We start from the raw sequence: 12,388 nt of genomic DNA, 5'->3' as shown, positions 1-12,388 counted from the left end.
GCTATTATACCCATTCCCAAAATTGTGTAGGAAGCCTTGGTAGTACCTAAGAGGAAGGAAATAATGAAAGTTGAGATAGATGCATTTATCAAAAATGATACTTAGGAGCTAGTAAATCAGCCAAGAGGGAAGAAATCGATTAGGTGTGGATAGATATTTAGAGTGAAGTACAATGCAGATGGCTCAATTTAAAGTTACAAAGTTTAACAGATTGCTAAGGGATATACACAAACTTATGCTATTGATTATGTAGAAACTTTTGCACCAATTGCCAAAATGAACAAAATCAGAGTATTGTTGTCACTTGCTACAAACTTCTCATGGCCGTTGTTCCAAATGGATGTCAAAAATGCTTTCTTGAATGATGATCTATAGGAGGAAGTATATATGGAGTTGCCTCTATGCTTCTATAATGAACATAGTAGAAGTCTACCGATTGAAGAAGGCCTTGTATGGTTTGAAATAGCTTCCAAGGTCATGTTTTGATAGTTTTAGACATGCCTTGGAGAAATTTGGCTATGTATAGGCTCAATCTGATCATTTTCAAGAAAAACAGGTTTAACCTTAACTCTCCTAGAAGAAACTGGAAAATTGGGAGTTAAACTAGTAGACACACCAATTGAGCCAAATCATAAGATAAATGTAGAAGGGGTGAGCCACTTGAAGATAAAACCATGTATCAACGACTGATTAGAAAGCTTATCTACCTCTTTCTAACATGCCTGGATAATTCTTCTGTTGTTAGTGTTGTTAGTCAATATATACAGTCTCCTAAAACATCCCATCTCCTTACAGTTGAGAGGATACTTACATATTTGAAGAGGTGTCCAAGTAGAGGTATACTCTTCAAGAATAATGGTCATATGAAAATAGAAGTTATAATAATGCAAACTGGGTTGGATATGTTGATGATAGGGTATTGTGCCCTTATTGGGGGCAATCTTGTTTATTGGAGGAGTAAGAAACAAAATGTTGTTGCCTATTCTAGTGTTGAAGCATAGTACATATTTATGGCTAATGGGGTAGTAGAAGTCTTATGGCTAAGATCACTAATTGAGGAGTTAGTGATTGAATATGAAAGGCCCCTAATGCTATTTAGTGATAACCAAGATGGTATTAATATTGCTCATAATCCAATACATCATTATGGGACCAAATATATTAAGGTGGACCAACACTTTATTAGAGAAAGAGTTGCCTCTCAAGAAGTGTGCCTTCTTTATGTTGCCTCAGATATATAGCTTGTTGATCTCTTCACCAAAGTTGTTACAAGGGTCAAGTTAGAGACTCAACTATGCAAACTGGGAATTGCCAATATATATTCCCAACTTGAGGGGGAGTGTGGAAAAACTACCCAATAAATTAGTGTTGTCCCTGCCTTATTAGTTGATGTTTTCTATCAGTTGTTATTAGTCATTTTGGGTCATTTTTAGTTGGTGTTATTGTTATTGTTATTATTTGTTAATTATTGATTTAGGTAGAACGGGCATATATGTCACTGTAGTTCTCTTTGTAAAAGAAACATATAAATAACAATTTTGGGAGTCAGAAATAGATTAGATATGCTCCTTTCTTTTCTCATTCTTCTTCTCTTCTCTTCTTTTCCTCTCTTCTTTCTTCTTTTTTCTAATTTTCCCTTATTTTTTCTTGTTTTCAGCTTAAACTACACCAGAGTAATGGCCAAATAATAATAAATAAAATAAAAATAAAATATTAATAATGAAATATTTTTTTAAAAATTATTAGTTAACTAGTTAATACTAATTAATTAGTCATCTAATTGTATAATTAATTAATTATATATGTATTATTTAATTGCCTATTTATAATTATTTAAGTATCTAGTAATGATTATTTTATTATTTATTCAATTATTTAATAACTAACTATTTTAATTAATTAATACATAATTTTTTACTTATTTAACAAAAATTAATAATTTACAAATTTTATCAATTCCATTATTTATTAATTAATTTATATTAATTTAATTATTTGTCAATTAGTTTTTTAAATAGTTAGACAAACCTTCTCATATCTAGGGTTAAAATGGTCAATTGTCATTGTTTAGAACTCGACATTTAGACTTCAGAACCAAGAAAAGTTCACCAACTCCAATACACCTATAAATGTAATTGTTACTACTTTTTCATAGGCATTCTGTTATCAGACTTTAGTAAAAATGAACAAGCACTTAGTTAAATCCCTCTTTGTTCATCAAGTGACTGTGGAGTCCGATTGCCTGCTTCTTGTCCAAGTTACGTCTAGTGGAAAGAGTGAATTACTTGCATATGCTTTTTTTCTGTTGAAAGGACATCTTAGCTGAAGTTTCTAGCCTAAATGCTCGTTTTTTTTCATGTAAATAGGAGTAGAAATATGGTTGCCCATATGCTAGCAAAGAAGGATCTAGAAGAGTCTGGCTTCTTTGTGAATGAGTGTTTAGGATGGATTCACTCTCTACCAGTCCAAGAATCTAATAGGCCTTTATCTTAATGTTGTTACTTCGTTGCTCATTTTAATGAATTTTCCCTTTAAACAAAAAAAAAATATACATACACACACATATAGAGACATTCAATCTCAAAGAAAATAAAACATAATCTATAAACAACATAATTAAATATCACATATTCATCACTAATTCATAGTCAACTTCACACACATTCCACAGTTTAATTAAATGCAATCTCAATGCAAATATAATACAATCTAAAATCAGCCCAAACAATATAACATAGGCTATGTTTGGTTTTGTTGGAATTTATTAGAAAAACGCCACCACATTAGTGCCACTTAGGCGTTGGCATTTATCGTAAATGAAACCATTGTTTGATTTCAACGTTTATCAAATAAACACTAAAAAACAGAAACATTTGAATTTATGTGTGCATGAGACATTAGGGGAAACTTCAAATTTTGGTTTCTCCCAACGCCCCAACATTTACTGAAATGAAATGCTTACCCGAAGCATTGTAAGCTGAGATGGAAGATAGCTTTATGGGGTGTTAATTGAAAAGCTCATGAAACACCCAACCAAACAACAAAAACAATGAATGTTTAAAGTAACACTTTTTAATAAACACAACACCCCATATATAAATGCCCACGAAACCAAACACATACATAATTATTAATCCATCATTTAAAACGGTGTGGTAAATTCAAATTTGTTATACCCAAACTAGTTCAACCAAGGCCAATCAAGGTCAGTTATCTAAATTGGTTCATGTAAGATAAACCCCTGATACCCCATAATCAAACTAGGTGGAGGCTAATTCCAAGAATTTATAAAACTGGACCCTAACAAATAATTCTGGAAGGTTGGATGGAAGTTGGTTCCAGTTGGTTTCGGTTAGAACATAGAATTGACGCATTTAATCACCCCTACATGTAGAATTATGACCATGCATTCAACATGGAAAAATCAGTTGGAGTAGCGCTAGGCTAAAACTAACTTTGAATCACGACCATGGTTCAAGAAGGGTGGAGGTTAGTCCCAAGAATTTGAAACTTAACCCTACCTAATAAGTAATAACCTGAAAGGTTGGATGGTAATTGGTTTCAATTGGTTCCGAAACTTACAACAACTATATTTAATCACCCTACGTGCATGTAGATTTATGTCCATGCATTCAACGTGGAAAACCTTGAATCACGGCCTTTGATGTACTGCTGTGACGGCCACAGAAATGCATCGAAGGGTTAGAGACATGAAGCAATGTCAAGGTTGCAGACAAATATATTATATAAATATAGGCAATACATTAAATTAATTAAATTAAGCAATTCTAAATATAGACAGCCAACGTTTCTCTCTCCCTGATCTCCATTTTATCTCCTCTTTCGGGTTTCCAGACTTGTTGTTTTGTTTTCTCCACCTTCCTCGCTTCTCGTTTTCTTCGCATGATATCGCTGGCAAAACCAACGTCACCCATCCATCTCTATGCCGATGATCACCCCTCCATCCTCACCTCTCGCGCCGGATATCTGATGACATTTCCTCGCCAGACTCTGACTCCCAACCCTTCCCCCCGGCGCCCTCCATTCCACCTCTCCAATCCCAATTCGGGATCAACCGTTCCACATGGTCCATCAACACACCCGCCGCGACTCCATTGGAGGCTCCTCGACGACTTCCCGATCAGAATACAACTTATCAGCAGAAGGCGATCTCGATTGGCCCTTCGGCAAAATTGAGGGGATCGACCGAGATGATTTGAGAGAGACGGCCTACGAGGTTTTCTTCACGGCATGCCGCTCGTCTCCAGGTTTCGGAGGGAAGAACCCATTAGCGTACTACTCGGCACATGATAACGAGGATGCCGGAGGCGGCGGTGGTGCTGGGACCAAACCTAATTGCCCAAGTTTGTCCGGAACCAGTAACACAAAGAGATTGCTTGGGTTGAAGTCGGTGAAGCGTCTTTCTTCGCAGAGGAAGACGGGTGGGTCGAACCCGTCGTCACCGAAAGCTGGCGGCTCCCCACCTTCCAACACCAGGATGAACCATGGTTTTAATTTTAACACGGCGCCACCCATGAGGTCGAAGCGGCCGTTGACATCGGCAGAGATCATGAGGCACCAGATGGGGGTGTCGGAGCAGTGCGACAACAGGCTTAGGAAAACCCTCATGAGGACCCTCGTTGGCCAGGTATGTATGTGTTTACACTTGGATGGAGTGCTCTTTTCCTCCTGGAATCGCACTCACATGCACCTTCCGTTGTGGTTCCGTCGTCCGCCGGTGCGCTCGGTTCAGGCTTTCAGGCTAAACGTTGTATCAAAAATCAAAATCAAACAACGTGAACAAGCTTTCAGGAAAATAAACAAACAACTATCACACCACCTTTTATGGCTTATTCTATTCCTCCATGGCTGGTAAACACCAAGCTAAAATGTCTAAAACATCTATTAGGATTTGGGAATGGCGGGGATTATATTCTGATATTCCCGCATCCATTTTGGATTAAATCCCCGATCCCGATCCCTGACGGGATGGGTTCTCGTGGATACTCGAATCCTAGAATTTTTTTAATTAACAATATTTTATAAAAAATAAAATTACTTAAAATAAATAAAAAATTTAAAATATAAATACTATTTTAAATATATTTTGATATATATGTAATAATTCATATTTAATATGAATGATATTTAATATATATAATTGGGGTCAGGGCAGGGTGGGGATCTCATTCCCCATCTCCGACCCCAACTTCAATCAAGGATCGCTATTAATTAATCCCTGTCCTCACTCCACTAAAGCAATCTACATCCCCAGTCCCATCGGGTCAGGGAAGTGTGAACCTGTTGGGGATGGGGAAAATTGCCATCCCTATTTTTCTTTTAATGTTGATTTATAGAAAATAATTATTGTTAATTTAATATGAACAAATATTTTTAATAAATTTAATTTTATTAATCATTTATAATAATTTTAATAACTGTTATTATTTTCATTATTTTTAAATGAAATTTTGTTCGACATTAAAATTATGAATGGTGTCTAACAGTTTTAGACTCTCTTTAACAAAAATTTCACTATTTTTGAAATTAGTCTCTTTCTATTATGCTATTATGAAGGTAGAAAACATAATTTGGGTTGTAACTTTTTACCTCTCATTAAGGCCTAAATTTAATGTATTAATGATTTAATTCCAAATTTCTTTCATTGAATCTTATATTTAAAGAATATTTATTTTTATTTTATAGTATAGAGTTCTACTAATTTATAATAAAAACTTCACTAATTAAACCCATAACCATTATTTTAACATTATAGAAACCTAAACCTATTTAAAATCCCAACTAATAAAAATAAAACTATTTTCCAATGATGTTATAATAAATGGATCAACCCATTATGTTATAATTAAATAAAAAATAAAATAGAGAATATATATATATATATATATAGTTACAGGACATATGCATCCATCATAGGTAGCACCCGAGCCTATCCACTTTTTATTCTTGAATCTAGGATCGCATTAGTAATTAGAAATTTAGAACCTCAATAAGAATTTGACAACCTTCAACAAAAGTGCCTTGAGACTTCGAGATTACATCCCCCCAAACATTCTTACTTGTTTTAGATGACACTTTATAATGATTCTGTACATTCTCCCCATTTGGTTGATGGGCTAAAGTCCTTGAACTCTGATGCACCCTTTTCTTGAGAATCAATGGAATCAAAGTGGCATTTAAGTTTATTTAATTTCTAAAACACCATTTGATTGAAAGTCCTCCATGACCTTCATAAATTCATTCTTGACTGCACTACAACAAATCTTATAAAACGCCATTGATGTAATGTTGAGTTCAAAAAATAGTTTTAACAAGTATATAGTATGTAGAAGGTCGACTAACTAAAAGTTCAGCCTAGGCAACCAACAACAATTTAGAGTTGAGAATATGGTATTAGGTCCTTAATTTAAAATGGATTTTTGGCTATGACAATCCTTGAATTAAAAAAAAAAAAAAAAAGAAAAGTCACTTTAGACCCTAAAGAATTAAAAGGGCCATTTTCACCCTCCAACTACGATGGAAAGACCACTTTAAGGAATAAACAAACAACATTAGAGATGCCATTGACAAATCCATTTGACAATAAATAAAATAATAAACACATGATTATGTGGTACTACTCAGGTTTTAAAAGAAAACTTTTGACCCTAAAGTTTGAAAAGCAATTAGATGTTGAAAAATCTATTACTCGAAAAATAAATTTTATTAACCTTGAAGTAAAGGACTTTATCAAGTTAGAGTTATTAAATTAACAACAGTTAATTTAATAGTAAATCATTAACAACAATTAAAAGTAAATTATTACTTAAACACTAACTTAATTACCTTAAGTAATATTAGTTAGCAGTTACCTAATTTACTAAGCTAACGTAGTTAACTTAGTAACTAAATTTGCTTAGTTAAACAAATTCACTTAATTTCTTTAATTAATTTAATTAATTTAATTACTTAATTAATAGTAACTTAATTTACTTAATTGACTTAATCAATTGGTTAATTTACATAGTTGGCTTAATTTGCTTAATTTTCTTAATTAGTGCAATTTATTTAAGTTGATTACTCTGTGTACTTAGCTTAACTTATTTAGTCAATTAACTTAATTGCATGGTTTTGAAATCATCATTGATCCGGGTGATTAAACTGCTTGACCCAAGAATCGATCAACTGTCTGATTCTATTTTATACTTGGTCTGGATTTTTTTAAAAAAAAAAAAAACAAAACAAAACATGGCTTGGTCAGCAAACTGTTGATCTAAATGGTTGAGCTGCTCTTGGTTTTCAAATCATCATTGACCTAGATGGTTGGACCATTCAGCCCAAGAATCGGTCAGGAGACTAGTTCCAGCTCTACCCCAAACTACTCTTTGGCAAAATACCATTGCATTGATTAGTGGCCTGCTGACCTAGGCGGTCAAACCATCAGCAATTTTTTAAGTTGTTACAAGTTGATCCATTCAGACAAGAAGATTGAACCGTTAGAAACTAGTGACCAAAGTGGTTCAGTTTTCGAATCAGATTTTAAAATATTGCTTAATTGTGTAAATTTACTTATTCAGATTGTACTTAATTAACTGAGGTTATTTACTTAGTTTAATTTACTTATTCAATTGCTTAATTTACATAGTTGGTTAATTTACTTAGTTATCTTAATCAATGTAACTTATTTAACTTAGTTAATTAACTTCATACCATCATAGATCTTGAAGTAATTTACTTAGTAAAGTGGTTACTTTCAAACTTGATTAGTGCCACCTAAGAATGTTTTTATTATTTTATTCATTGTCTAACAGACCTATAAACTACGTCTTTACCATAATTTGTTTTTTCCTTAAAGAGGCCTTTTCATCATAGTTCGAGATGAAAATGGCCATTTTAATACTTTACTACAATCTAAAGTGATTTTTCTTTTTTGCAAAATTCAAGGGTTGTAAGAGCAAAAAATCTAATTTAAATAGAAACACATTATCATAAGGTTGCAATTCAAGCCTTTTAAGCTTTAATTAGGGGGAAAATAGATCATACTAAGTATATAATCAATACTAAAATGCTTCTCGAAGCTTCAATAATTTTCTAAGAGTATGCAGACAATTAGTGCTATATTGAGTTGTAGCATGTGACTCTGAGCATGCCCTTCCCTACGTTTTTTCCTATAGTGTATTTTCTTGATCAAATTTGGTAGTTGCTAAACCAATTGTTATTATCTTATTTGTTTCCGACAGATGGGTAAGCGACCTGAGACAATCATTCTTCCTCTTGAGCTCCTTCGCCACCTAAAACCATCTGAATTCAATGATGCCCATGAATACCATCTTTGGCAAAGGCGTCAATTAAAAGTTCTTGAAGCAGGTCTCCTCCTTTATCCTGCAATTCCAATAGACCGATCAAACTCTTTTGCAATGCATCTCAGGGACATTATTCAAGAGAGTGAGATCAAACCTATTGACACTGGAAAGAACTCTGAAGCCATGAGAACATTATGCAATTGTGTTGTTTCATTGTCATGGAGGAGTGGTCATGGATTCCATGCAGATGCTTGTCATTGGGCAGATGGTTTTCCCATTAATGTCCACTTGTATCTTGCACTCCTCCACTCTATCTTTGACATGAAGGATGAGACATTAGTCCTTGATGAGGTTGATGAGCTACTTGAGCTCATAAAGAAGACATGGTCTACACTAGGAATTGACAAGTTAATACATAATGTATGTTTTACATGGGTCCTATTTCAGCAATATGTTACAACATCACAAACAGAACATGATCTGTTATGTGCTTCTCTTGCTATGTTGGCTGAAGTGACAAATGATGTTAAGATATTTGATAAAGAACTCATGCATGTTAAGATCTTGTCAGTAGCATTAACTTCAATGCAGGGTTGGTCAGAGAAGAGATTGCTTGATTATCATGAAAACTTTCAGAAAGAGACAAAGGGACTTATGGAAAACCTTCTCTCTGTTGCATTATCAACTACAAAGATATTGCAAGAAGACATTGCAAACCCTGAAGTAGAGACACCAAAGAAAGAGGATACTTCTATAAACTCTATGGGGAATAGGGTGGATTATTACATCAGGTCATCCCTAAGAAATGCTTTCACCAAGGTACACAAAACTAGAGTTTCTATCTAAATAGGACTTTAAAATTTAGTTTTAACTAGTTCAATACACATATAGTACTTAACTAACTAACATTTTTTCATTTCTTTCACCTCTTTTTTGTAATGATCAAAAGATCTTAGAAAATGAGAATGCAAATAGCATGACTACTGAAGCAGAAGAAGATGCCACTGAAGCTATCCTTCAATTGGCCAAAGAAACAGAGGAATTAGCCATAAAAGAGAAGCAAACATTCAGTCCCATACTGAAGAAATGGTACCCTATTGCAGCTGGAGTTGCTGTAGTGACCCTACATAGTTGTTATGGAGCTGTATTGAAACAATACATGTCTGGAGTTTCCAACCTCACAAATGAGGCCATTAGGGTCTTGCAAAGAGCAGGAAAGCTAGAGGATTTTTTGGTTCAAATGGTAGTTGAAGATTCTGTCGACTGTGAAGATGGGGGCAAATCTATGGTAAGGGAAATGACACCATATGAAGTTCACTCCACCATATTGAACCTCTTAAAAGGTTGGATTGATGAACGGTTGAAAATATTAAAGGAGTGTCTTGAGAAAGTCAAGGAAACTGAGGTAATTATCATGCTATCTAACACAACACCATAGCAGTATTGAGCTAAAAGGTTGAAAATCCTGTATTGCTTAGCTTCCTTTTGTCCAAACTAAAGAATCAAATTCATCTTATAAAAGAATTATAGTTGAACATGGAGAATTATTATTGCCCATATAATCTTTGTTAACTAATAACTCAGGACCAAATTTGATTTTGTTAGGTGTTGTGAGACTAATCAATTGTGATATTTTGTTTCAGACATGGAATCCAAAGTCCAAAACAGAGCCTTATGCACATTCAGCCATTGAGCTGACAAATCTTGCCAAGGAAACTATAGAAAACTTCTTTGAGATCCCTGTTGAAATATCTAATGACTTAGTTCATGATCTAGCTAATGGCCTAGAATTGCTCTTTCAGGACTACACTTCTTTTGTTGCATCATGCGGTAAGTATCCCTTCCTATATCTACAAGAGTTTAAAATGGATGGTTAAGTTCTTATGTTTGCATATTTTTCTTACTAATCTCTAATCATACTTTGATGAATAGTAGTACATCTCTAGTTCTACTAGTGAGCAATGTATTAGCATTTCTCACAACTTATTACAAAGAGGGTGCTTTGCTTTCCCTTGTTAAAGTGATGTTGGAGAAGCAACTTTTTCATTGATATCTTATGAATTTTCCCATTTTTGAGGCAAAAGTTCAATAACAATTGTCTTTGTTTTTCCTTGTTTTCTTAGGATCAAAGCAAAATTACATCCCTTCATTGCCCCCTCTTACCAGATGCAGTCGAGACTCAAGGTTTCACAAGTTATGGATGATAGCAGCCCCTTGCAAAGCTGGAGTAGAAGCTTTTCAACCAGATGGATTCATAGATGGTCAAAACCCTCGGCCATCGACTAGTCGTGGGACACAACGCTTGTACATCCGCCTCAACACCTTGAACTACCTACTTACGCTCCTCCATTCCATTGACAAGATTCTCTCCCTCTCACCTCGCACAGCATCCCAATCACTCAACCGTGTTCCTAGCAATCGCCAAAGCTTTGACACATCATCACCTTCCTACTTTGATGCTGCTCGATCATCTATTCAAGAAGCCTGTCAACATGTCTCAGAGGTGGCTGCTTATCGTCTTATATTCCTAGACTCAAACTCTGTATTCTATGATAGCCTCTATGTGGGTGATGTTGCAAATGCTCGTATTCGCCCTGCATTGCGCATTCTCAAGCAGAACCTAACCCTCTTAGCTGCAATACTCATTGATCGAGCTCAACCTTTAGCAGTAAAGGAAGTAATGAAAGCTTCTTTTGAGGCCTACCTCATGGTATTACTTGCTGGGGGAAATAGTAGGGTCTTCACAAAGTCAGACCATGAAATGATTGAAGAGGATTTTGAGAGCCTCAAGCGTGTATTTGCCACATATGGAGAGGGATTAGTTGCTGAGGAGGTGGTGGAAAGGGAAGCAGAGGTAGTAGAAGGGGTGGTGGCACTGATGGGTCAATCCACAGAGCAAATAGTGGAGGACTTCAGCATTGTAGCATGTGAAGCAAGTGGGTTGACAGTTGCTGGTGTAGAGCAGCAACAAGTACCAATGCCCCCAACCACAGGAAAGTGGAATAGAACAGACCCAAATACAATCTTGAGGGTGTTATGCCATAGAAATGATAGTATAGCTAATCGCTTCTTAAAGAGGACATTTCAAATGGCAAAGAGAAAATGAAAAAAAGAAGATGATTGACAGAGTAACAAGTTCAATCACCTTCATTAGCACCACGTTATGTACCATTATCATATAGAATTTAGCTTTCACTCTATGTAACAAAGAAGATGGAATAGAAGTGAGCCAAATGTATATACTATTTTAATTAGTTGACTACTTCTCATATTTCAAAATTTTGTTATGTACTTAGAAAACATGATATTGGTTTTGATTTTCTTTCCTTTAATTGGTTTTCCAACAATAATACAATGATCATAATTAACATAAAACTTAACTACAAAATGGTTAGAAACATTTCTCAATTTGTGAATCATATATAAAATGTGCAATCCGTGCCTTAGTTTATGTTCTTCACTATAAGCTATGTACTCCACTTTCTCGAATTTAAACCAACTTAAAATTAGTCTATAATGACTATAAACATTCTACCCATGAGAAGATTTATAACTTGAAGCTACCTTTCGGGTTGTCAATCTTGACTCCAACTCATTTAACCCACCCAACCCATCCATCTTGGAACCCACCCATACCCACCCAATCTATTGGAGGGTCAATATGGGTTGAGTAACCCATTAGGGTCAGTGGAAAAGGGTCAGGGTGGGTTGGATCAAGGGTACCCATTAGGGTTATGATGAGTTGCATCAAAGTCAAGTCTATCTATACTCATCAAATAAGCACCGCCATATAAGTTTTCTAGCATCAACAATCCAATCATGCCAAAATAGTAGGGCTTTCTACTGGTCGGGTCTGGGTCGGGACCAGCTAGAGCTGAAACCAACCCGACATGAAATATTAAGGACCTAGGACAAAACCAGAGCCGATAAGGTCTATAATTTTTAGACCCAGAACCGGACCAATTGGTCAATCGGGTTTGGGTCTGCTTTCGAAGCAAATTGATTAACAGTGGTCAAAATTTCTACAAGATTGTTGAAAACTCTGAAACTCTACAATATTATAGTTAATGCATATTTATTGTAAG

General features: G+C 35.0%; 1 protein-coding gene across 1 annotated transcript; it reads left to right on the top strand.

Annotated features, from left to right (window-relative positions):
- Window positions 1-3,775: 3,775 nt before the first annotated feature.
- Window positions 3,776-11,582, top strand: LOC148865068 (protein unc-13 homolog). Its single transcript, XM_088974663.1, has 5 exons — window positions 3,776-4,648; window positions 8,241-9,122; window positions 9,253-9,708; window positions 9,947-10,133; window positions 10,427-11,582. The coding sequence occupies exons 1-5, from the start codon at window positions 4,085-4,087 to the stop codon at window positions 11,407-11,409; spliced, it is 3,072 nt and encodes a 1,023-aa protein (XP_088830789.1). The 5' UTR covers window positions 3,776-4,084; the 3' UTR covers window positions 11,410-11,582.
- The last annotated feature ends 806 nt before the right edge of the window (window positions 11,583-12,388 follow it).

Source organism: Nelumbo lutea, chromosome 3, assembly GCF_056320005.1.
Source record: "Nelumbo lutea isolate HS-2025 chromosome 3, American lotus-T2T, whole genome shotgun sequence".
NCBI lineage: Eukaryota > Viridiplantae > Streptophyta > Magnoliopsida > Proteales > Nelumbonaceae > Nelumbo > Nelumbo lutea.
Note: the sequence above shows the minus strand (reverse complement) of the source record. Positions and strands in the feature narration are given on the sequence as shown.